Source organism: Ambystoma mexicanum, chromosome 2q (assembly GCF_040938575.1).
Source record: "Ambystoma mexicanum isolate Mex_15411 chromosome 2q, UKY_AmexF1_1, whole genome shotgun sequence".
NCBI classification, from domain to species: domain Eukaryota; kingdom Metazoa; phylum Chordata; class Amphibia; order Caudata; family Ambystomatidae; genus Ambystoma; species Ambystoma mexicanum.
The window spans coordinates 84,248,336-84,274,599 of NC_090924.1; the positions used below are offsets into that span (position 1 = coordinate 84,248,336).

Genomic DNA, 26,264 nt, shown 5'->3' on the forward strand with positions numbered 1-26,264 from the left:
ATTTGTAAAGTTGTATGCCTGTACCAGATTTGTGATAGTTTGATTGTACTTGGTCTTTTCTCAGGCTGATAGGGTCCACAAAATGTCTAGAATTGTCCTGTTGAATTACTCAGCTTGAGCATTTCCCTGTGGGTGGTACAGGGATATGCATGTCTTCCTCAACCCTATCAGCGCCATAATGTCTCTGATCAATCTGGACTTGAAATCTGACTCTTAATAAATTTGAAGTCTTTATGGACGGACATACTGGATAACAATTTTTTCCAGAAGGATCTTTGACATTGGGGTGGTATTCTGGTCCTTTATTGCATATGCTTCTACATACCTCATGAAGTCGCTAGTGATAAAATGTCTGCGTTGAATTCTGCTGCTATCCAGCTGTAAACACAGGAAATCCATACTTACCAAGTATATTGTTACAGCATTTTGGAGGTGTTGCAGGTATGCTGCTGGATGGATGGTGATCTTGATCAGCACCAACTTATAAGGCACAAAGGAATGCTAGTAGAGAATAGAATTACAAGAATCAGAACAGATATCAGGGCCAAGCAAAGAAGCGTAGAATTCTAGCGTTGTAGAAATATATGTAAGATCAAAGCACAAGTCACAAACCAGACAGGACGTCACAATCAACTCTGTGAATATGTGGAGCTATAATGAATGCGGCACACCAAAAAGCAGACTGCAACGCTAGAAACTGGAACTGCAGGGAGACACAGGAAGGAACTAAACAATGAAAGTCTTTGAGAGGAGGGAAACCCACAGACAAAAGGGCTATCCATAGCAAGATCAGAAGGGATCTGTAAAGGAGGAACGTTCATAGATCAACAGGGTGTTTGTAGGAAGATAGGAAGGCCATTTTATTGCCAACAGAGTTAAAGCTGAACAATGGAGCAGACAGAGAAGGACTGGCTATTGCACAAAACAGCCACAAGGAAGATTCAATAGCACAACCAGGATCTCAACAAGATGTTTAAAAACAGGATTTTTAAGATTCTGCACAAAGGCAGCCATAACAAGCTAAATACAAAAGGGAAATAGTATCTCAAGGCAAAAGGGCAGAAGGACAAAGTAGCAACTTCTATATATAGCAGTTGATAAACATCTGTTACTAGCGAAACTGAGCCTATGAAAGTGCCTCCAGTCCACATACTCAACGGGTGAAACTGACTGCAGCCTGGGGCAGCTGTGCACAATTAAGACTGCTCCAGGCTTCAGTAGCCTGAAGCAGTTGATTGTAATTGCTGTGTTCTTACCAGGGGCCAGCGGAAGAACAAGCAATGGATTCAGATGCCTCACTTGAGTATTCCACGTCTTCTTATCACAGTTGCTACCAATGGACCCTTTGACAGAAACTCTCAGCTTCTAGAAATTCCGGTAGCCAGTATCTTCTGGCCCCCACTATCTGGCCTTATGAAAATAAGGGGACAAATATCAATTTAGGAACATCCAATACCTCCACAAAAAAATCCCTGTCTCAACCAAATCGCCTTCTTACCAGTCAACTTTCCACAGGATACCAGGGAAAAAAAGAGCAGAGTGCCATGCGGGATCAGTGGCACACAGAGGGAGGGACCAGGCAGCACAGAAAGACAGCACTGTACAAGAGTTTGTAAAACTAAGAAGAAGAATCTCCAACAGGGAGTTACAGTATCACCATAAACCGTGAAGGAGAAGCGGGAGTGTAAGGAGGCCAGCAGTCACAAGACTCAAGGATGGGGACAAGCCTAATGTGACATGGGCGTTGCTTGTCAACTTCGCTTGTACTAGTTTGATTCTTTATGTCCTTCTACTGTGAGAAACCTGAAGGTGTCTCCCTGGCTAGTCTCAGGGGATCTATCATCCAGATGCCAGGACACAGCGATCGCTGTTGGATCCAGTTCCTTTGGGTGGACCAGTAAGGGAGGATCACCTGGATGGGGGGTCCTCAGGGAGTGGGACACAGACGGGTAAGACGCGGTATCCCCCTTCTTTCAACACCTTTTCCCCATCCTTCCATGTAGGACATTCAAAAGGACCGCCCCCCCCTTCCCACATGAACACTTTCATACAACACGCAAGAGAAGATACTAACACCAGAGCCGTTTACATGACATGTCCCAATACAAGAGTCAGGCAAAGTCAGTCAATTCATCAGAATCACACACACCTGACGGCCCTTTCCCTTCCCCACAGGGTTAGAAGGTGAAGTAAGAGATCACAGTACGAGCAAGGCAGACCGCATGACGAGACAGCTAATCTACCATGGCAGTTCAAGAGAAGGAGAAAGGAATACAGAATCGAGGGGGTACCAAGGGAAGACGCGACCTGGCCCTTACCGACCTAAACCTGCGAAACCTTCAAGGAAGAAAACATAAGCCTGAGGACAATAGCTTTGCAGTCTTGCAGCAGATGTCAACAGTACATGGGGCATGCCTACGCGGATAAGCCGGAGTGAGGGAAGCTCCTGCCACTGTGGTACCGGCCTTGACTTCAGATACAAGGAAAGCCAAGCGGTTCATCACAGCCGAGGGGAGAACCGATAAGAACCGAGCTGTGTTGAATGAAAGTCGCAAAGTGGCTTGAGAGAAACCTAAAGGCTGAAAAATTGTTAAAGGAAGACCAGCAGTAGAGGGGGCGGGTACCACATGGGTGCTGTCTCGAGAAATCCTGGTTTATCTAATATTGATAGAGCTGCCAAGACATGTCAAAGTGATCGTACAGGAGGTCTAGCAAAATAACTGTACAATCGAAAGACTTTGACCTAAGAACTGTAAAGAAAGCAAAGGAAGTGAATCCTGCATCGTGAGAAAGCAAGGGAAGTGAATTCCGCAGACATTGAAAGCAAATATGAATGTGAAGTTGGCTAGAATGAACCCTGCCGAGGAATGTTGATGAAAAGGGAGCAAAGTCTAAAGTCCCAAGAAACAGTGTGTTGACAAAGGTGAACCCGGCAGATGGATGTCCACTGGAACTGTTTATAAAGACACTGAGAATCGTGAACGAGAAAAGCCATAGTGAACCCGGTGGAAGGAGGATGACAATTGAGAGGTTTCTGCGCCCAGAAGTGGGGGACCGAGGGGTGAGGAATCCTCATCCCAAGTATCATAAAAATACAAACTATCATTTGTTAATGGAATTATATTTTTGTTATCGTGAGTACATCAGGTCCTCGAAGGCAAGAGACTTTCAGGACAAACGAGACTTGGCCATCGTCAGCCCTGATAGCTGAAAGCAGAACTGTTATCTCATGCTGGGGAATCTCAAGAGAGTACTGTGCTCCAAGATCCCACCGTACCCAGTGCCCAAAACGTGAGGAAGGGAGTCCCATGCTACTGCATCCTGACATATTATTTGTGAACACTTCTTTCTTTTCTTGAAAACGATCCCACACCCTTTTTGTATTAGTTGTAAGGATTGGCAATAGGTTTTTCTTAGTATAGGCCTTTTTATTTGAAACAACGCCACTAGGACTGCCTTATTTTTCATTTGATGGTCGATGCTTGCTCCCATCTTAGATTTAGGTTTAGATTAGGCGTTTTTCCAACCTGCATAAAGTTTAATAAACACCCTTGAACTGTGATCACTTGTGTCTGTCTTTACTGTTGCCACCATGAGCGCCTTACACTACACTGGAAGTGCTTCTGACGGCCACCATCTTGGAATGGGGTATCTCACTATTTTCCAGCTTATCCCGGATGCAGGATTTAGTGGATGGAGTTTGTGAGACAAGCCAGTGGCGATTCAGAGCTGTGAGTAAGTGCTGGAGGACGAGGGTGAGCAGGAGATAAAAAAAGAGTGGAGATGGTATAGCAGTAAGATATGAAGAAGGGACAGAAGGAGCAAAGGATGAGAGGGAGTGAGGAGGAGGTTGGACAGATCTGGGAAGAGTGAAGCCAGACGAAGAGAATGGGAAGAGAGATTAAGCGTGGATTAGGTTGGAGAGTTACTGGAGAGTAAGAGCGAGGAGGGCTGCTGAAGCAGGAGGAGAGGAAGAGAAGAGAGTTACTGAAGTAGGAGACAGAGGAAAAGAAGGAATAACTTGTTTTTATTTTTTATGGTTTATTACAAACCTTTCAAATTTCCAGACTTGAATAAAATAATATTGCATACATAAGAGAGCCACCTTTACCATTTACAGTACATTCATATTAATGCAAGGGAGATAAAAAGAAACAGAATAGATCAACAAAATTGATCACCAACTTCTTCCCCCGATTTCAACTTTAAAACTGACTCCATAAATTTCATAGTTGCAAAAATAAAGGTTGGCTTGTCTCCAATTAAAAACCTGTCCCAGCACTCTTGTGCCGATAAGGATTCTCCCTTCTGTAATAAAATATTTCAAATGTAGAGTTCTCACCTCAGTTAAGCCTCTACACACCATCACCAAGTGGTTTAGCGATTCCCTGAGACCAATTATTGCCGAGTACCTACAGTTAGATTGGGTCTTTGGGATCTGTTTATGAAACTCTAGAACCTCGCTAGTCGGGAGAATGTTCAGCCGGAATCTTATAAACAGATCACGGTAATAAGGAGATGGCAACTTGGACAGGTACAGCGGCACCTAGTTAATCGCTCTCCTTTCATAATAAAGGTTTAAAGATAGTCTACATTTCCTTTGTTTGTCTTGTGTGTATATCTAGTACCAGATCCAGATTTCTTTTCTTAACCAGCCCTGGATTCGTTTTTAACATGTCAACCGAAGCTTCCACGGATTCTAACCAGCTGATGCAACCTCGTTGCCAGTTTTCCAGCAGTCGGTCTAATCTCCCTTTATTTGTGTTCCTTAAAATCTCCAAAGGGGGAAGGTAATCTGTTGTGACACATTTCCTAAACAAGGAGCTAGATTTCCACAAGACAATGGACTCCACTGATTGCAGCCCAAGTTCGTATCTAATGGATGATTCTGGTAGGCCCTTCGGTAGCCTTAACATCCTCCTCCAAAAGAATCCCTCTAGGATATCCCAAGTTTGCCATGAAAGATTTAACGATGCTTCTGCTCGATAGGTTAAAATCGGAATGACCTACTGTTTATAGAAGGCCAAAACAGGGATGGCTGTGTATTTCCCATACCAAGTGTGCAAGGCCAACCCTTGAGACGCCAGCTCTTTGCTTTGGATCTAAGTGTCATATACCAAGAGTTCCCCTTTATGCTCCAATTTACCAACACCCCCCCCAATTACAAAATCGGATCAACTTGTAGCAGTGTCTCTCCACCTATAATCCACTTAAACCCACCTTTGTTCTTCCTTTGTACAGCTGTCATGGTTAAGAATTTCGTTTTCTTGATATTCACTCTCAGCTCGTTTTCAATTATATATTTCACTAATTGATTTAGCCTTAGCTGCAAACCTATTGGAGTTTGGTCAATAAGAAGGCATCATAAGAGTGGGGTTGAGTTGTTGGAGAAGGAGAAGGAGAAGGAGGAGAGAAAAGAGGAGAGAAAAGAGAAACTATGTCTAGAAGTGGATAGAAAGGAGATACTAGAAAAGATCAAGGATGATGAGGGAAAGCCAGAGGATTAAGAAAGAGTGAAATACTTTATTCCCTTGGAAGTGCAAACAAGGGAGGAGGAAAACTGGATGCCAAAAGGGGAGGGAAAGAGGTCTCAATCAGAGACTGTAGGAGATTCTGCCAACAGCACCTAGGGACTTGTGCCTTGGCATTTCCAGACCCAGAGAATTCTGGCACAACATCCTGCGCACTTGCGATCTCAGCCTGCGACTCAGAGACTCCTCAAGTCCTACCTGGTGATACTCACTACTGAGGAGAGTGATGTAGCCCGTGTCCCAAATTGGGCCCAGCTAGGCATGGCTCAATGCTTGTCCCCTGAGGGAAATCTAGAAATAAAAGACACAGACACCAAGGCGTAGGAATAAAACACTGTATTTAAGGTCCATGTGTGTATTGTGTTTGTATCACTGTACAGACTTACCATGGGGCTGGATGGAATATTGGATGAAGAAATAAAATAAAGGACTGAGCTGCCCTGACCTGCCGGACAGCGTTTTGAGAACTGGAGAATCAGGATTCTAGAGAAGTACATGAGAATACAAGATTCAAGAGAAGACTGTAGGAAAAGAAAAAAAAAACGTTGACGGGAGAGAAGATGCAAGAAGCTCAGCTCTTTGGGGGATCATAGCCTCCAGCGGGCCCTCCAAGGCCTAAAGACATCACTCAAGCAGGCCACATGTGTACGTGCGACCCGGCTTCAATACTGTGGGCATGGAGTAGCCTGGGCACCCACGGGCCATGAGCAGCTGTTGGCCCGCCTGGAGGTCAGACCGGACAAGCCCATTGGAAAAGGCCTGCCCTGCGTGTGCTGGGCGGTTCAGGTGAAGAAACGAGCTGACCAGTCTGGGCTGCGTGTGAGGGCAGCCTGAACCAGGTGACGCAGCTGTGCCCCCTGATGGCCTGCCTCATGACCAGCTGGGTCAGGCACTGAAGATAAACCTTGCTGGGCGGAGTATGCCAGGGCGAACTGGGAGGTGAAGATGAAGGAGGCAGCAGAAACCGCAGGTGAAAGGTGAAAAGGGGCAGTTGGCGGCAGTGGTGATACTGGACGGCCCTACAAGGCACAGGACCACCCAATAAGATTACAAGGGTCTGCGGGCCACGGCAGCGATTGTGCCCAGCCCCCCAGTGCATGGGGCTGCTCAGAAGATGGAAAGTACCGGGGGGCATGATGTGAGTGTGGTGGGCCCCACCCAAGCACAGCACCACCTACAGATAGTGTGGTTGCGCAGGGCCATGCAGTGAATTTGGGTGGCCCTACATGGTAGATGGGGCCACCCCAGAAGAACAGCTTGGTGAGCAGCCTTAGCTCCATTACGGGCATATCACCCCACAACCAAAAGACAGAAACCAGGAACTAAAAAGGGATGGCTGAATGCAGCAGTCACCCCTATGTAAAATAATATCTTGTTAAATGTTATTGTTTGTGTATGTGTAAATGTATAGTAAGATGAATGTTTATATTTATAGTTGTGTAATAAATAGTTGTGAGGGATAATGAATGTTTATAGTCCAGTATGGGGAATGTATGTAGAGGTGCTAGTTGTTTAAAAAAAAAGGAGGGAGAAAAATTGGTGTTTGTACCGTAGTGTGAGGCAGCTAAGGAAAGTGGGGTCTGCCAGAGGCTGTCTGGGGGAACCCCCTACTGAGGCCACCGGCTCGCCTCCCTCCACAGTGTGTTGCCAGGTATAGGTCATGGTTCAGTCAGGTCCAACCCAGACGACCCCTCTGGTCGCTCTAAGGACATGTGAGCTGACAGGGCGGTTCCCTTTTAGAAAAAACCCACGCTAGGAGTGCAGAAGTGTTAGGAATGCTTAGTAAGAAAGTGAATTTATGTTTTATAGATAAAGAGGGGTGCATGTTGGGATCCCTGCAAAATCCACGTTGGTGTCTGCGTCTCATGAAGGGAACCGGTAAGAACGTAGGGCGTAGCCCATCTGCTGGCTAACAGTGATTGTATTTACAGGCACAGCACCCCTCCCTATCCAGCTGGCCTGTAGGGTGGGGGTGGTTGGTTCTATGGGGACTGTCCGTGGCCTGAGGTGAGGGATGTGTGCCTCTTGCCAGAGACTGGAAAACAGTGGCTACTGTGACATCCTGTTCATAGCAAGGAAGGATAACCACTCAGCCAAGAAAGAATTGCCCGGAGTCATGAACCCAAAACACTGAGTGACTTTCATTGACGGCTAGACAGTGGAGCCAAGGGCAGGTAGGGCGGACTGATGGACTACAGTGCTTCAGTAAGCTGTAGTTGATCACTCTTGTTTCTTTAAATTATCCCACAATGCTAGTTCAGCCTATACAAAAGCCCATGCAAAATCCTAAGCAGATTTCTATTGTATAAGAGACCTCTGTGAATCACATTAACTGGTTGTTTAGTTGTCTGTTGACCCATTTGCCGGGATAAGACACTCGAGATATTCCATCAGTCTGGGCACATCTAGTGTGCAGGATGAAATTGGTACAAAAACGTATCTCTGGCACCAAAATAAATGTGGCCGCCTTCACGGGTTGCAGTCGGTGATTGCTCACAGCAACCTATTTGAGTAGTACTCGTACGTGAATTTTCGGGTAACATTTGTGGAAACTGGTACCTTTGCAAGAACAATACATCAATAATATTGGTTGAAACTACCAGCTGTGTAGCCAGTAGGGTGGTGCAAATTGGTCCTGAAAAATGACCCACACTGGTTGTCATGCCTGCCCCTCTGGCACTGCCCTGTTAAACTGTGCACATTTGAGTCATATTTATTATGCTCTATGAACTTGTGCAATCTCTTTTTTAGTGTTCTATGAGTATGTGTGAATAAGTTTTAACGATTTCAGTAAGTCATTTGATTCAGTTGTGAATTGTATTGTTTTTTCTGGTTGTAAAAGGAAGTCTGTGTCTAATTACCACAAAGTTTAAATCATCAATTGTTAATTCTTACTAGTGTGTATTTTGTGTTTTTCTTATATTTCTTTTTCAAAAGAAATGAATTTTGAAAACGAATGCTATTTTTAATTTGATAAAGGGTAAATCGAATCTCTTTCCCCTTGAGAAGTGCTCTATTCATGATTCTCTGCATTGGAATTCATTCCAGTATCCGGCCCTTGTGTGTAGTTCTGTTAAGCTGTGCACCAATCTGAGCCAGGGGGAGAGGCAGTTAAGGGATGATTAGCTTCACCTCGTGCACAGATAATCTTTACACCGCCCAGGTTGTGGCATTACTGAACAAATAGAATCCTTGTTCTTTCACTCGGGGAGAGCTGCCTGTTGACCGTTCTACGGCCGTGCCCATCACTTCCTGGGCTCTGTCGCTAACAACAGTCAGCTGCCAAGCCAACTCTGGCTAAGCATACGCGGGAGAGTCCAGCCTCTAATGCCAGCCTGAGTGAAGAGGGTCCTAACTGCCTTGAAGCCTCACCCCAGCCCAGCTTCTCATTCTCTTTGAGGGTCAGGTGAGTGCGTTTTTAGTTTATCCAAGTCCATTTTTAAATGTGCAGTTTTTAAAAAGGGCTACATGCTGGTGCTTAGGCCTGTTTGGAATCGCTTCCAGTGGCAACTGTTGACCTAGGTGGAGAGGATAACCTGATTTGATCAAGTGGGGAAGCTGGGATTAGAACCCAGGTTTCATGCATCCAGGCTAGCGTTTTGAACGTAAGCCATATCTCGTCTTATGGATGTGTGCATACTAAATGCAAGAGCAAGCTGTGGAATTGCGAACAGTCGTCCAGTTGCAATAAAAGAAGATTTTCTGATATATTACTCACAAACCTGGCTTGGCGTTGAAGTCATTTAATTCTTCGCCGTCTCCCTTGACAGATCACTTCTAACAGTGAAAGGGAAACCCAGTCTCCATGAGCTCTGGGGTAAAGGAAACCCAGTCTCCATGAGCTCTGGGTCAAAGGAAACCCAGTCTCCATGGGCTCTGGGGTAAAGGAAACCCAGTCTCCATGAGCTCTGGGTCAAAGGAAACCCAGTCTCCATGAGCTCTGGGTCAAAGGAAACCCAGTCTCCATGAGCTCTGGGGTAAAGGAAACCCAGTCTCTCTGAGCTCTGGGGCAAAGGAAACCCAGTGTCCATGAGCTCTGGGGTAAAGGAAACCCAGTCTCCATGAGCTCTGGGTCAAAGGAAACCCAGTCTCCATGAGCTCTGGGGCAAAGGAAAACCCAGTTTCCATGAGCTCTGGGGCAAAGGAAACAAAGTCTCTCTGAGCTCTGGGGCAAAGGAAACCCAGTGTCCATGAGCTGTGGGGCAAAGGAAAACCCAGTCTCCATGAGCTGTGGGGCAAAGGAAAACCCAGTCTCCATGAGCTCTGTGGCAAAGGAAACCCAGTCTCCATGAGCTCTGGGACAAAGGAAACCCAGTCTCCATGACTCCATGTGGGACAAAGGAAACCCAGTCTCCATGAGCTGTGGGGCAAAGGAAACCCCAGTTTCCATGAGCTCTGGGGCAAAGGAAACCAAGTATCTATGAGCTGTGGGGCAAAGGAAACCCAGTCTACATGAGCTGTGGGGCAAAGGAAACCCAGTCTCCATGAGCTCTGTGGCAAAGAAAACCCAGTCTCCATGAGCTCTGGGAGAAAGGAAACCCAGTCTCCATAAGCTCTGGGGCAAATGAAACCCAGTCTCCATGAGCTCCGTGGCAAAGGAAACCCAGTCTCCATGAGCTCCGGGACAAGGCATGCAGCATGGGTTCCATTACAGTCGAGCTTAGATGCTGACCTATATAAATAACCAATACTAATAACAATCTATAGGGAACGATTTCAATTCTATACTTGGTCCCCTTTTGAAAAGCCCCAGGCTAGAGAGGGGGAGGGACTTAAACTACAAACCCCACCAGTACTTTTTAGCCCACCTAAGAAAAGTGTCATATCTATTGGCCGTTCCATCTCTGATGTTATTGTGGAAAAATCATGATTGGGTTGATGATTTTTTCCCCACTAATCAGCTTTCACAACATGTTCTAGGACAGTATCATTATTAAAACAAACTTCAGTCCTGGATTATGTGAGGAAAGTGCTGCACAGTTGGAGAAAAAAACATCGTTTTCCCAACAATGTTTTTTTTTTTTACCACAAAACGAATCGCTGGATACCATGTAGTCTACATGCTCATTCAGACCTTGTCCTCCTTCTTAATGCTGCCAATAAGGTTGTTACAGTGGTTTTAATATTGTGAAAAACTACAAGCGGGAACTGGCCTATGACCACTACAGCACCAGAGGCAAGGATACCTTTGGTGTTAACTCCCCTGCCCGCTCTTGTGCAAATAAAAGAGATGGACCAATGATAAAAACTCATTCAATTGTCCTGCCTTCCAAGTTGGCAAAGTTGACAGCTTGGAAGGCAGTGAAAGAAATTAACCCATCAAGCCTGCACAACTCGGTTCCAATGACAGAGCATAGAAGCCCTTGTTCAAGTCATCCAATCTGCCTAGCCCTCAATACCAATACCAGATGTCCCTGCACCAATCCCTCGAGACCAAATCTATGTGTCAATCTGTGCTAATCCACATAAATTCACCTATCCAACCAGGAAACTGCATTCCAGGGCCGATTGAGCTGTGACCATTCGGTCCTGAAGGTGAAGGACTCTTCAAGCCAGTGCTGATCAGAGACCAACCAACCTTACAGGTGAAAGAACACTTTTGTGTTTCTCTACCAAGCTAAAACCATAATGATATTAGTGAATGACTCAGTATGCCAGTGCAGTTCTGAAACCAACCGTAAAGGTGAAAGAATCAGTATGCCAGTGCGGGTCGGAGAGCAACCCTAAAGGTGAAAGATGGGTAAAGGGGATGTCTGTCCTTCCTTGGCCATCAGAGCTTGCTCTCCAATACTTATCCTGGCTCTGTGTAAATGTGTTAATGCTTCATTTAGAGAGGGCTGTGTTCCTTATACTATCAAGAGCACTTGGATCACACCCCAACTGAAGAAAACTGGCCTATGTCCATTAAACCCATTGATCGTCCTATATCCAACTCCAGGTGAAATACTCAGTATGCCAGTGCAGGTCTGAGACCAACCCTAAAGGTGAAAGACTCAGTATGCCAGTGCAGGTCTGAGACCAACCCTAAATGTGAAAGACTTGGTATGCCAGTGCGGGTCTGAGAGCAACCCTAAAGCTGAAAGACTCAGTATGCCAGTGCAGGTTTGAGACCAACCCTAAAGGTGAAAGGCTCAGTATGCCAGTGCGGGTCTGAGAGCAACCCTAAAGGCAAAAGACTCAGTATGCCAGTGCGAGTCTGAGAGCAACCCTAAAGGTGAAAGACTCAGTATGCCAGTGCACGTTTGAGACCAACCCTAAAGGTGAAAGACTCAGTATGCCAGTGTGGGTCCGAGATCAACCCTGGAGGTGAAAGACGGGTACAGGGGATGTCTGTCCTGCCTTGGCCATCAGTGCCTGCTCTCCAATACTTATCCCGGCTCTGTGTAAATGTGTTAATGCTTCATTTAGAGAGGGCTGTGTTCCTTATTCTATCAAGAGCACTTTGATCGCATTCCAACTGGAAAAAAATGGCCTATGTCCATTAAACCCATTAAACTATCGTCCTATATCCAACTTCCCATTTCTACTTGAGATTCTGGATCGAGTTGTGTATATGCAGGTGTCAGAATATCTCAGATCCAACAATATTCTGAACAAATGGCCGTCTGGATTTAGAGAAAGCCATGGCACAGAGACAGCATCGCTGGATCTTAAGTACAGACTGTTGCGTTATATGGACAACGGACAGACGGTCATGCTCATGCTTCTGGAACTTTCTGCTGCCTTTGACCTGATGGACCATGCTCTGCTGGTCCCCAGGTTGGAGGAGGTGGCAGGGTTCTCAAGGTCGGCAGCATGTGGGGTTGAGTCCTTTCTGAGCAATCGCCAATACTGAGTAAGCAGTACAATTGTGGATGCAACACCTATTGAACTCATGCAGGGAGTAACACAAAGGGCTTGCCTGTCGCCAGTATTCTATCATCTTTATACCATCCAATTTTTCGATTGCTTGGAAGAAACAAAAATGGAGTTTGCTAACTATGCCGACGACACACAATGTGTTGTCCCTCTCTCTGGCAACTTTGTGGAGGACGAGATCATGATCAATCGGATATATGGTCTGATTCAATGCTGGATCTGCAGTAATGGGCTTGCACTTAATACAAGCAAAACTGAGTGGTAGGCACAGTGTCTAAAACCTCTAAGATGGAGAGGGAATATGCTCAATTTCAAATTGATGGCTATGAGATCAAAACAAAAAATAAGGTAAAGACCCTGGGGGTCTATTTTGACCATAACCTGAATATGAAAGCACAGGTTACTAGCCTGGTTTCATCCGCTTCATATTACACCAAGCTATTGGCACATGCACAACCCTATGATGTGATAATTTATTTGTATCGCGCTCGTACACAAGTGTTTCAGAGCGCGACAAGGCAAGGGAGGGGAGGGGAAACATGGAGAACAAAATAACGATCCTATTAGGCCCAGTGACATTGAGAACGCGCAAGTGCATGGGAAAGGGAAAGGGGAAAACATGCATGGAAGTGGGAGAGTGGAAAGTGCGGAGCAGAGGAGAACAGATAAATAATAATAAATAAAAATAAATAGATAATAGAGGCAATAAACAGTGGTAGTGCAGCCAGCAAGTGGTGTGTTTACTGCAGCAGACTGGGTAAGTCTGAATAAGTGCAGGAAAAGAAGAAAATGGGGTTGGGGGACTGTATGGGTACAGATACAGTCCCCAGTGCAAGGGGTGGCCAGGAGGCAGTGCAGGAGGGTGGCAGGGTGAGCAGGTACCTGGGCCCAGGAGACCGAGGTGGTCAGGTGCACCGTGCCAAGAGAGAGCAGATCAGCAGGGAGCGAAGGCAGAAGCAAAGAGGAAGGTCTTGAGGTGCTTCTGGAACCGGAGAGGATTCTCCTCAAGTTTTAGAGTGGCAGGGAGGCTGTTCCAGAGGGAGGCCCCAGCTGAGGACAGAGATCTACCGCCAGCTCGATTTAAAAAAGAAAATAAATTGACCCTGAGGGAGTTAGAAGTAGAGGAGCGAAGATCTTGAGAGGGGAGGTATTTGTGGAGCGATAGCTGAATGTATTTTGGGCCCATGCCCCAGAAAGCCTTGTGGACAATGCAGAGGGTTTTGAATTTAATCATTGAATCCACTGGGAGCCAATGGAGAGATTTCAGAGCTGGAGAGATCCGATCCCAGGGCTTGAGGCCAAGGACAAGTCTTGCAGTCCTGTTCTGGATTAGTTGCAGGGGTCGGAGAGTAGAGACAGGTAGATTTAGAAAGAGGATGTTACAATAGTCCAACCTAGAGAGAACCAGAGCTTGGGAGACAGTAAGCTTCTGGGGGAAGGCAGAGTACCTCTGAGGAGGTGTAGTAGGAAGTTTGACTTTTAAGAGACCTCAGAGATGTGTGTGGAGAAGGAAAGTGTGGAGTCAAAGATGACCCTGAGGTTCTTGGCCTCGCAGGTGGGGGTAGGAGGAGGGCGAAGGGAGGCCGGCCAGAGAGTGAGGGGAAAGTATGGTGGAGGTGTGCCGATAAGGAAGATCTCTGTCTTATTGGCATTCAGACAAAGATCATTGGCGGCACGCCAATCTTCAACGGCAGTTAGGCAATCAGCGATGAGAGAGGGAGAGGAGGTGGCCGAGGGCAGCCTGAAAATGAGTCGAGTGTCATCAGCGTAGCACTGGAAATTTAAGCAGAAAATGGCAATGCAGTGGGCGAGAGTTGCCAGGTATTGGTTGAAAAGCCAGGTCAAGAGGTTAGACCCCTGACGAACACCACAGGTAGAGAGGTAGATAGATGATAGGACGGACCCAATTTGTACCTGGGAGGGTCGATCAGATAGGAAAGAGGTCAGCCATGCCAGAGCCTGATCAGTGATACCCAAGTTATCACAGAGACGGTTGAGCAGGATGGTATGGTTGAGAAAACAGAGAGGTACTTGCCAGAACCCTAACGGGAACCAGACTTGTTTATTGCAGTAGCTTGTTAATGGACCTACACAAGTCAATTGGCTACAAGTTGTGCAGAACAACGCCGTCAGAATTATAATGGATCTCAACCGAAGGGACCATATCTCTGATGCGAGAAGGAGCCTTCACTGGCCCACCATGAAAGCCAGAATCATCTTTCAACTTCTCCTAATTACTCATAAATTCCTTAAAAGTACAGCACCAGCCTATCTAAACGAAGTCCTGCAAGTGAAATCTAATTCACACAAACTGCGATTCAACAACACCATGCCATTAAAAATCCCGGCTTGCAGATTGTCTCAAATGAAGAAAGGAGCTTTCTTTCAGGTAGCCCCCTCTGTGTGGAACACTATTCCTGTGAACCTTAGAGAGGAAATGTCTACTTCTGTTTTCAGGAAGAAATTAAAGACAAACCTGTTTAGCTAGATCTCTTCTTTGATCCCCTGTTCTCGCTCTTTCGGATTATGGTTAACCTCTTGCCTGACTAATGGTATCCCTCTATATACTGTCTTTGTGTGTGTCCCTGTTAGCGCCCTTAAGCCTCTGGGTCAGTGGTGCGCAATACAAATCAATTAAGTAAAGTGAAGTATGCCAGTGCAGATCTAGGGCCATCCTGCGCTATCGGTAAAAGGTTCTGTATGCTAATATCGATCTGACTTCATCCAGTGCTAATGGTGCAAGACAGTCAAATATGTGACTTATTCAACCCTGGAAGTGAATATGAATATATCCAGCCATGAAGGGCCCAATTCAATCATCGATTATCATGTTATGTTTGGAGTGATCTCAGAGGGCCCAGGCGCTAGTCTGAGTGTTTGCTATTGTGCCCATGCCCGGTTAATCAATTCCTTGGTGTGTGGAAGAAAAAGAGGCAGGGTAAAGATAAGTGGATAGAAAAGAGGGGTTAAGTGCAGAAGGAAAAGAAGCAGGGTAAATATAAGTGGATAGAAAAGAGAGGATACGTGCAGAAGGAAAAGGAGCGGGGTAAAAATAAGTGGATAGAAAAGAGGGGTTAAGTGCAGAAGGAAAAGAAGCAGGGTAAATATAAGTGGATAGAAAAGAGAGGATACGTGCAGAAGGAAAAGAAGCAGGGTAAAAATAAGTGGATAGAAAACGGGATAAGTGCAGAAGGGAAAGGAGCAGGGTAAAGATAAGTTGATAGAAAAGAGGGGATAGTGCAGAAGGAAAAGAGGCAGGGTAAAGATAAGTTGATAGAAAAGAGGGGATAGTGCAGAAGGAAAAGAGGCAGGTAAAGATAAGTGGGTAGAAAAGAGGGGATAAGTGCAAAAGGAAAAGGAGCAGGGTAAAGATAAGTGGGCAGAAAAGAGGGGATAAGCGCAAAAGGAAAAGGAGCCGGGCAAAGATAAGTTGATAGAAAAGAGGGGATAGTGCAGAAGGAAAAGAGGCAGGGTAAAGATAAGTGGGTAGAAAAGAGGGGATAAGTGCAAAAGGAAAAGGAGCAGGGTAAAGATAAGTGGGCAGAAAAGAGGGGATAAGCGCAAAAGGAAAAGGAGCCGGACAAAGATAAGTGGATAGAAAAGAGGGGATAAGTGCAGAAGGAAAAGAAGCAGGGTAAAGATAAGTGGATAGAAAAGAGGGGATAAGTGCAGAAGGAAAAGGAGCACCGTAAAGATAAGCTGATACAAAAGAGAGGATATGTGCACAAGGAAAAGGAGTAGTGTAAAGATAAGCAGAGAGAAAAGAGGGGATAAGTGCATAAGGAAAAGGAACAAGGTAAAGTTAAGAGGTGGGAAAGAGTGGGATAAGTGCTAGAGACAAAAAGAGGGAGAGATGTGGGGGTGTATTTTGTATTTAAATAGCACTTCATGACAAATCGCTAAACACAATTATTCACAAAACGGTGCAAAATTAGGTTTGAAATGACACGTAGACACAATATTAAGAACCAAGCAGATAGTCTTTCAGACCATAGCGGAACAACGGATAAGAAGACAAAGAGGGGAGATAGAGCGGCAGTGCGTTCCAATATAAGGGGGCCTAAAAGAGAATAAGCGGAAGCGGGACAAGGTGTATGAGGGACAGTTATGAGGAATTGAGACTAAGACGATAGAGCGAGGTGGGGAATAGAATAAAATCAAGGAAAGAAGATATCGGTGGCTAATTACTGAAGGCACGAAAGAGCAGAGGAAATAGAATCACGAGGGGAGAGTGGACACAGAAGACGAATTGCTGAATTATAGATAGATTTTAAGGGACTTAAATGAGTAATGAGGAGGCCAAACAGAAGGGAGGAGCAGTAGAAGTGCCTAGAAAAAATGAGAGGAGATTAGGAGCTTGATCGCATGAAATGTAAAATAAGGTTGTGTCTTCCGAATGTTAAAAAGATGAAACCTGTAGGAACGAGAGAGAGTGGCGATATGGAGAGCGAAGGAATGAGAGAAGTCTATGTCACCAAGGTTACAGGCAGAAGGAGGGGTAGAAAGAGAAGGATACTGGGACAGTGTGTGAGATGTGCATGCTCATCTAGTTTACAGGCATGAAAAAAGTTGCTTCCAATTCACAAGGCACATAACATGCATGGATCACATTCAGACGCCCTGTGCACTTGCATGTTATGCCTGAAAAGGGAGAGAAACCCTGTTTTACATTTTCATTTATTTAAGCATTACAGGCCCTTTATAGGCCCAATATATGGAAATCTCTTAGAACCCACCTGGGTGCTAATTGCCTCATACATTACATGTGCACCCGATACTAATGTATGCAACGGGGCTGGACAGTGAATTGCTTGCATGGATGTATGGCTTGCACTGGCGCATGACCCGCACTTTTCTGAATATGGTGAACTACACTTCTTTCAATCACACATCTCAAATAAGACATCCTCTGCACTTTTTTAAGTTGTGTGATTACTTAGACAATATACCCCTCGACTGCTGCCCATTACCGCATAAGGTAATGGCCCAGGGGTGCATAGTTACATGCCCGAGCATAGTGAGGGCCTTAATGAAAGCCCCGGGGGCATTACCTTATGCGGTAATGGCCGCCAGTCGAGGGGCATATTTCCATCAGTAGACCGGGGTACTAATGTTTTTTTTAAAGTTACAAAAATGGCCGCCACGGACAGAAAACGTAGTCCATTTTCTCTTTCTGTGGTGGCCATAGTAAACAAAGAAAAGGGCCGCCATGGAAGGGGAGAAGGAACTACATGTAGTCCCTTCTCCCCTTCCATGGCGGCCATTGAAGTAAATTGAAAACAAAAGTAAACAAACAAATGCCCACCATGGAAAGGGAGAAGGGACTATACGTAGTCCCTTCTCCCTTTCCATGGCGGCCATTCCAGAATGAAAATGCTGTTGGGACCGGAGCGAGCTGCACGCTGTTGCATGCTCGGGATTACCATGCAGTAAGGCTCGGAATGTAGCCAATCAGAGGTACGTCTTTTCCTTTTTTTTCGCGTCGGTACTAATTGTGAACATGCCCCCCATTCTTAGCAGGAAATGTTCTATGTAACTACACAAAGACCCCTACCAGAAATCCCAGTTTACGATAAATCTATGACAGTGGAAGGTGCTTTTAATGTGGAATTTTATGTGCATCCATACAGGATTAAGTCGGTTTGCATGATGCTGTAATGTGTAATGGTCCACATGAACAGTGCACAAAGTGCAACATTTGTTATAATCTGATATTAATTTGTATTGGACAGGAAAGACCAGTCATGGATTACACGCTAGAGACCACGCGAAAGAAGGATGACCTCTTGAGAGCCGTTCGCAGCCTACAGGTAAAATCCGAAAACACCCTCCAAAAAGCCAGTCCTCTTCTGAGCTACCACCAAGGTCTGGGCATGGTAAACGAAAGCCACATCCACCAACTGACCGAGAAGACCAAGGACATCTGTCATGACCTGGAGGACATCAAAAACCTTCTCTGTTTCAGGCAAAATGACTTGGTTCAGCAGATTCCTAACCCTGATGCCCATCTCTATGGTGGAGTGTATGGAATTCATTGCTCGCTTGATGGCATTGTTTATGTGACCAGCGAGAACGGGCCTTGGGTCCACCTGCTCAACCGCTCAGGCCAAAGCTTTCAGTCACTTCATTGCGTTGAGTGGAATAGACGGAAGGAGTACTTTTTTCCAGAAGATGTTACTGTGACCCGATCTGGGTTGGTGGCTGTGACTGACATGGTCAATGGGGCTGTCCGAATCTTCAACCCCCATTCCAAATTCTCAAAGGGAAAATGGATGAAGATTGGCAAGTTCGATTCTCCAAGCGGGATTGCTGTAGACTCCATGGGACGGATTTTAGTGGCAGATTATGCTCTGGGCAAGGTCCACCTCTTTGCCATAGACCATGCTTTCAAAGTATTGAGTGTCCAAACCCTCTCAGGACTTCATGGACCTCGCTATATTAGTATGGTGCCAGATGGGGGGTTTGCTGTCAGCGAAGAATGCAGGGATGTGAAGTTGTTTGGTTCTAATCACAAGATGTCTGGGTCCATTAGTGAAAAATATGGGCACCAGTTTGGGAATCCCGCTGGGCTGTGTGCAGACAGTGAAGGCAATCTCATTGTAGCAGACGAACAGCAGCGAAAAGTCTTTCTGTTTCCACCAAGTGGCTCTCCCATCTGCCTGGTCTCGGAAGGCTTGCGGAGGCCGACAGGCGTGGCCTGCTCTGTTTTTGGCCTTCTTCTTGTAGCGGATGCCGGGGAGAATTGTGTTAGGGTCTTTAGGTACCGAGTGAAACCAAGTTCCATGGCTGAGAACCCCAGGCTAGCTGCTGAGAATCCAGCTCTATCGCCAAGAGAAATGCTGTCATAGACAATCGATGAGGCCACCCAATGAGGGGATGGGAAAGAAGATGGTTACTTCTAAAGTGGGACTGATTCCAAAAAGCAGGAAATGTTGTAAAGTTGTCTTTGATTTGCTGTGGTGTGTTCATTTTTAGACAAATCTCTCAGCCTACTGGGCAAGTCAATGGTGCATTCTGTGACACTTTTGCAGCAAAGCCTACAAAATTAGGAGAAGTATTTTCTGCAGTCTAGGCCTAGGTAATAAATTAAGGTGATGAGGTGGCAATCAGATAGACCCTAGATTCCTGAGCAGAAATAAGAGCATGTCAAATATTCAGAGCTACAACGCATGACAGACGGCACAGAAAAGACGGCATTGTTGCAAAAAAATACCATCAAGCAAAGGCATTGACTTTGGCTTAAAGGTAAGGAAAATAAACACATAACCAACCAGTCTATTAGCATAAGACACTAACTCTAGGAACTAGTGATGTACCTGGGGGAATGTATGACCTAGACATTTTGGGTCCCTTTGGTGTTTGTCCAGAAGTTAACCACAAAGAAGAGATTAGCCTAGGCGCTAGTTTTTTTTTTAAAGGGGCAGTGAAAATGTAATGTGTCTCTTTACAAATAGATGATTTATTTTGAAAACCACAGGGATTGATGTCACATGCAAACATGTCTAAACTGTGAGGGAGATGCAAGACGAGGAAATGGAAGGAGGCTACAATTTCCCCTTCTCTGTGAATAAAACACAGCAGAATGTTGTAATTTAAATACAAAAAGACAGGTCAAAATCTAAACCAAGTCTTTTTCTCACTTGCTTTTTTAGACCAACATCCACACTGGTCCAGAAGCTAAAGGGAGGGTGGTGAAGCAGAAGATTGCTTACCCTATCTGAATAGACTAAAAGGAATTGTCTAATGTATTTTGAGCGTTATGATCAACTGTATATCTGTACCCCCCTCATGAATTTCCAAGACACATTGTATGAAAAACTGAATGTGGAATGAAACATGAAGGGCAGTGAGATGAGTGTTTGAGTTATTGAATGAATGAATGAGTAAGTGTCACGATTTGTTTTAGTAAGTAAGGACTACTCTGTTTTTCCGGATTTAGTGGTTGAACAGAAAAGCAGATCTGATGATTATTAGTTCAAGTACTAAGCAGATGTACAGAGTTGATAGAATGATTCTATGAAATAGTGTATTTTTAGAACAATATTATAAAAAAAGAAAAAAATACCTTGGTTTTGAAAACAAAGATTTCAAAAAATGGATCATGTGATGGTGATCAATTTTATATTGAATAAATAAAGAGAATTTTTTTTGTAAAAAGTGGTCAGAAGTCATATATTGAACTGTTGATGTTTGTAATACACAATATTGGGCCAATAGGGGATGTGGATGAAAAAGCAAGGGACCCTCCAAGCACAGTTTGTACGATATTTGTAAAATGAAGAGGGTTGGTTGGAGTGGTCCAGATAAATATTCCCTCGAGTCTCCAAAGTGTGTGTGAAATCAGATAGAAACAACATTATAGACCCACTTACACCCATGAATCCACAATTGCTGTGTAATCTGACATTCAGTGCTGTACACTTGATTTTAATTTTATTTTGTACTATCTCTGCCAAATTGATTTCTATTCACCGGAAGCATAACAATGACGCCTTCACAAAGCAAACCGTTTTGGCCTTTGTCCAGTGAAATTGTTTTTAGTGTTCATATTGTAAGGGTGCAGAAGTAAGACTCTGACACGGAGGGGTCATCGTGGTTGTTACAGACTTTTATTAATGTGAGAAAATGAAAAGAAAACCCTATCCTGCCCTCACTCTAAGATGGGTTTCCCGGCCTAAACAAAAACACTAATGTCTCCGTCAGGATGTCAAAAGCAAAAGTTCATATTCCTGTGTCAGAGTCCTAGCCTGTCCCTCACACTCTATGCTAAACTAAAGCAAAGCGTTATCTTCCTGGTCCAAAGGAATGGTTCCCTTCCCCTAGGCAAAAGGTAGTTCAGTTTCAACTGGTGAGGAACTGTCTCTCTTCCCTGGTGCATATATATATATGGGTCCCAGACCCTGGTTGGCGGGCCTGGTTCCCCCTGGTGCTGTGATGAAAAGAAGTTGTTTGGATGCTCCTCCAAACTATAGTGGGTCTGTGACCCTGGTTGGCAGACCTGATTCCAATCTCTACCAGGTACTACGGCAATGAAGAGTGATTTGGATGCTCCTCCGAACTGTGGTGGATGTCTGACCCTGGTTCGCAGACCTGGATCCCTTCTCTACCAGGTACTGCGATGAAGAAGAGTTGCATGGATACTCCTTTTATTTGTTGGGGGTCCCGGCCCCCTGTAGGCAGACCTGGTTTGCTCGCCTCCCAGGTACTGCTGTCCCAATAAAGGATTGACCTTCTGTTTCTTTCTTCCACACCTATTTCACTATTCTGCCAGGTGTTATTGGGTTTTAAGGTCTCTTGGGTTCGGTATTGGTTCCAGACCCTGTCCTTCTGGCTCCCTGGCCTTTCTGACCTTCCCCAACAATGCCAGTACCTTCGGGTACAATGTTGGATCTCCTTGTGACTCAGTTTTCCGGTTGCTCCTCCCGGTCTGCCATGGCCTCTCTCTCTCTCCTGGGCTCCTTGCTCTCTGTAACGGATCTGCCGTTATATGAGCAGGGTAGCTGGGACTCTCTTCTGTCTCTAGTCCTGCACCCGCACTGCTCCAGCAGGTCAGTTTGTGTCTTCTCTCTGGCTTAACATTCTCTGCAGCGGCCCCACAGTATGGAAGCATGGTTCTGCTCATAGACTGTTCTATATATCTATCTCTCTCTCTCTCCTCCCCCCTCCCTTTTGCGGCGGCTCTGCATTTAGGAAGTGGCCCCTGGTTCTCCATCCTTCTCTCCCGCCTCCCGGTTGCAGAAGGTTTCAGGTCCTCACGGAAGCTGCTGCTGCGTCCTGTCAGCGGTCTACTCCGCAGGCCAAGTCGGACGGCTTCCTGGCCCTTTGCTCCTCCGGGGAGAATCTCTCCTTTGGTTCCTCCAGTGAGGGAGTCTCCAGCTTCCCTCAGTTCTCCATACTCCGCCGGCATTCAAGGGTACCCTCCCCCCCTCTGGTAGACATACTGGTCCACAGCTTTTCTGCTACTTGAGGGAGGGTTTGACAACACTTCCTGGTTTCCCTCCTCTATTTCAACTACTGTTGGACCAATAGGAAGTTGGTAACCACTAGACTGTTCAATGTGGTTCCCATAGATAATCTTCATGCTTCTGCACTTCTCCCTAGTCACAGTACTGATCTTGCGGCCCTTGTGAGTCAATGGAGTTCTTCTTCGTCACAGTACTGGGAAAGGGATCTTCACTTAGGTCATTCCTATTATTCCTCATTCCAGTACTTTCTAGGGGAATGGTAGTGTGACAATTAGGGTTGTAGGAAGGGGGTCTAGGGTCAGGTGATTGGCGGGATATCGCGTTCTCTTCAGACAGTCGTCCCTAGTCCCACAGGAGCGATCCCTCCCGATGAGATCCTCCTGCGGAGTATCGCCCCGATGGGGGCTATCGGGTAGCGGCCTCACCACCATGGGCCCATAGGAACATTTGTACAGTGTTGGCCTGTCCCTGAAGTGCAGTGGAGTGCTTTACAGATACAGTTTACTGGCTACAATATGTTCGGTTACAGAAACACAGAAGGATGTTAATGTAGCTGGGGAAATGGCACCATCTGCTGGATGGCAATGGTATATAAGTGGTTAAAAGTGTGGGAAGGAAAACCGGGTGGGAGGTTTTGATCTCCTTTACGAATATCTAGAGAAAGGTTTGGAGTCAGAGAGGTAGCAGAAGTTTTAACTATTATTTACAGAATTGAAGGAGAAGGCTTGTTTCCAGGTACTCCTACGGTTTGGGTTTTTCAGTGCTGCCAGATTTGAGCAGCGTGAGCATTCTGTCCCTCCCTTGGAACGCAGGTCCCTAGTCTTCTGGAAGGCTTTGACCGGAAGATAGTGTGATATAAGAGTGATAATAATATGTTGTGGTTGGACTGGGGTGCATTTAAAACATGGAAAAGGTGTGTAAGCGAGCGCTAGAAGAAAAGAGTTGAAGTGATGAGTGTGTGTCTGTATAATGATTGGGTGCATGAGGGGCCTGAAATATTTCTTGGCACTAGAATTAGTCAGGGCACAGCTGTGGGATGGAGTAGCCTTGGCATGTGGAGGCTTCTGCATTAGAAAGTTTTAAATGTCTCTTCCTATAAACCAGGAGGATCATCTGTGGTTGCCGAGTAGCCCAGCACAAGTGCCAGATGCAAGAGTTGGCCATGTGAAGGTAAATGCCGGGAACACAAAAGGCAAAGAGGGAGCGCAAGAAGGGGGAATCTCAGTCCTCTAGAAGCCAGGTGTGCTTGGCAACTTGGTTAGAGATGAGATGTACTGATCAATGTTAGGTGATGTGAGAAAGTGAGAAGTGCCTTACTTGGGTGTAGGCTATCAAATTATAGAAACATGTAGCCTTCGATAGTGACAAAGTGTACCCTGAACCCCCTATCCAGGCTCTGCTCAATAGACTGGGTGAATGTGGGTGCGTGAGAAAGAGGCTAGAGGTGGAGACGTGAGCCCGATGTCTCTTTATGGAGTGACATTTTGGCCCCCTTTGTTGGATATGATCCAATGATACAGGCATGTCTTTGACTCAAGGGTGCTCGGGCCTTTAACGCAGGCTCAAACTTTTAGGGCATCATTTTGAGGCTGAGTGTGTGGTAGCCATATAAAAGGGAACAGTAGAGCCCCCTCCCTGAGCCAGACTTGATAGACAAGAAAGCTCGAAGGCTTTTTAAAGTGAGTACTTTGAAATGATAGCAAGTTTTGAACTGTGGCCCCACTGGGAGCAAAGCCCTGCACTGGGTTTCCTTGAAGTTCTTTAATCAAGCTAGGAACTTCCGACATATAATTATTGAGCTATGGGGGTTCATTGTTCCTCCTAGGCTGAGTCCATTTTGTTAGGCGAGTATAGGGGTAGCACATGCCCTATCAGGCAATGCAGATACAATCTCAAACAGTATGTTGTATGATGCTGGTATAATAAGTCAGTAATAACGCGTCTGTACAGAAGTGTTTCTAGGCGCGACAAGACAAGTGAGAGGAGACAGAGGGGGGACAAAACCAACGATCTTACTAGGGCTTGTGTCATTCAGATTGTGAAAGTGCGATAACGCAAAGTGCAGGGGGTGTGGTCGTTTCCTGCTTTGATTTCAGTCCTTGTTGTGCACCAGTCTGACTGAACTTCTGGGGTTCTGCTGCGTTGGTGATAGTACCATTGTAGAGACAGGTTAACAAAACATAACATACTGTCATATCAACATGCCATACTGCTATATTTCACCATAAGCTATGACCTATTAAGCACTATGATGGTGCACTGCTGCCCTTCCTTTGTACGATTGTCATACTGTTGTGGGAAAATGGGCAATGTTGCTAGGACCTTTATCTTTGCCCTTATTTAGTTACAACTTCCTTATAGAGCTTCTCAGTTTTACAATAGGCCTTTCTTTTGGCCAAGGAATTGCCAGGCAACTAAATTGTCTTATTTATTCTTTTAAACATCTTTTTATTACGTTTTGTCAACATTTTTAAACGGGCCACAAAAGAAAAAACAAAGAATAAAACAACTTGAGAATTAGTCCCGCCCACCCACCCTTGGAACAGCTAGAAGTTGGATTCAACAGATATGAGTGAAAACATGCCTCTAACCAATGTCCAACAGTTTCAACTGTTGAGGACACAACGGCAGTCTAGAATCATCTTTGAGTAATGCCAATAGTTCTCTCCAAGCGCTACTGAATTGTGCGTGTTCTTTCTGTAGCAAATATTATGTCATCCACTCAAACGCCACAAAGTCACATATCTTTTTTAACCAACCCATATATGTTGGGACCTCCATGTCTTTCCAGCTCTGGGTTATAAGTAAAAAGGTTGTAATTACCATTATTGCCAGGGCTATCTTCATTGCTTTGGTATGCGGCTCTTGCTCCTGTTCCCAAATCCTCAACAAGAGGCCCAGTGGTGATTTGCTGTAATCTATGTGACAAATATCGCGACTTGTGTTCCTAATTGCCTACCAAAAAACCTGCCATTTCAGGCAGTCCCACCATATGTGTTTCCATGTTCCCCTTTGCCTGGAGTTCCACCAGCACCCGTGGTCTAGTTGAATTTGTTTTTTATTTCGAGTCTAACCCATTGGGTGTAATGCCATTGGAACATCAGTTTATACGACATGTCTCGAATCTGAATCACTTGCGTTAATTTGGGGATACCACTCCATAATCTCTCCCATTGAGACAATGGTATCTCTTTATCTAGCCTTGTCTCACATTTGTTCATGCAAGGCCACACCTCTTTTGTCCCTATGTTTGAGAGAATCCTCTAAATATCTGTTATCAACCATCCTGCTCACTCTTGAGGGAGTACCCATTTTTTTGAAGGGGGCCAAGAATCTCCCAGTCTCTTGTTTATGTACCTGATTGGACATCAATGTCGTAATTGAAAATAGTGAAGGCGTTTGTCTTCATTTAGGGGAAAGCATTGCTTACATTCATTAAATGATTTGATGGTTGGGCCCGAAAAAAGGTCTCTCAACTTTAGACAGCCTCCATGCTGCCATCTTACAAATGCCCCCTCTTCCATGCCCAGGGAGAATTGGGCGAGCCATAGAACCTCCTGCAGAAGGGGGTGTCGTACTGTGGCTCTATTTACCAAAAAGGGGGTCCTGGTTGAAACCATATTTTGCCCAGGAGGGCTAACCATTAATCAAACACAAACGAACAGGGTCAATGGAACCAACCCACCCACTCCTTAGAATGAATTAATACATCTAGACTGGAAAATCTCAATTAATTCAAAGATTGTTTATATGGGCCAGAAAATGACATGTGTCAATAATGGACAAAACACAGAAAACATATTACAAACAGGTATAGAACAATAAATGATGCAAGTGGTGTTATCCCAAGGTGATTGCCTTGGAATGTGGTTCATTCAAAAAACAAAACATATCCTACTGTCAAACAATG

At 45.3% G+C, this 26,264-nt stretch overlaps 3 protein-coding genes across 4 annotated transcripts in view; 2 read left to right on the plus strand and 1 right to left on the minus strand.

Moving 5' to 3' along the window:
- Positions 1–26,264, minus strand: part of ASB8 (ankyrin repeat and SOCS box containing 8) — a 386,620-nt gene that overhangs the window by 334,808 nt on the left and 25,548 nt on the right. The gene's annotated exons all lie outside the window — the stretch shown is intronic.
- Positions 8,811–20,540, plus strand: NHLRC4 (NHL repeat containing 4). Its single transcript, XM_069646908.1, has 2 exons — positions 8,811–8,937; positions 18,122–20,540. Exon 2 carries the CDS (start codon positions 18,134–18,136, stop codon positions 19,235–19,237), a length of 1,104 nt encoding a protein of 367 aa, XP_069503009.1. The 5' UTR covers positions 8,811–8,937; positions 18,122–18,133; the 3' UTR covers positions 19,238–20,540.
- PIGQ (phosphatidylinositol glycan anchor biosynthesis class Q) overlaps positions 8,818–26,264 on the plus strand; it is a 687,922-nt gene continuing 670,475 nt past the window's right edge. Inside the window, exon 1 of the mRNA XM_069646905.1 lies at positions 8,818–8,937. The gene's annotated coding sequence lies outside the window, so the exon portion shown is untranslated. The remainder of the gene's footprint in view (positions 8,938–26,264) is intronic.

Excerpts from the sequence above, each read along its gene's own strand:
- NHLRC4 (XM_069646908.1), top strand. The coding sequence starts at position 18,134 with ATGGATTACACGCTAGAGACCACGCGAAAGAAGGATGACCTCTTGAGA.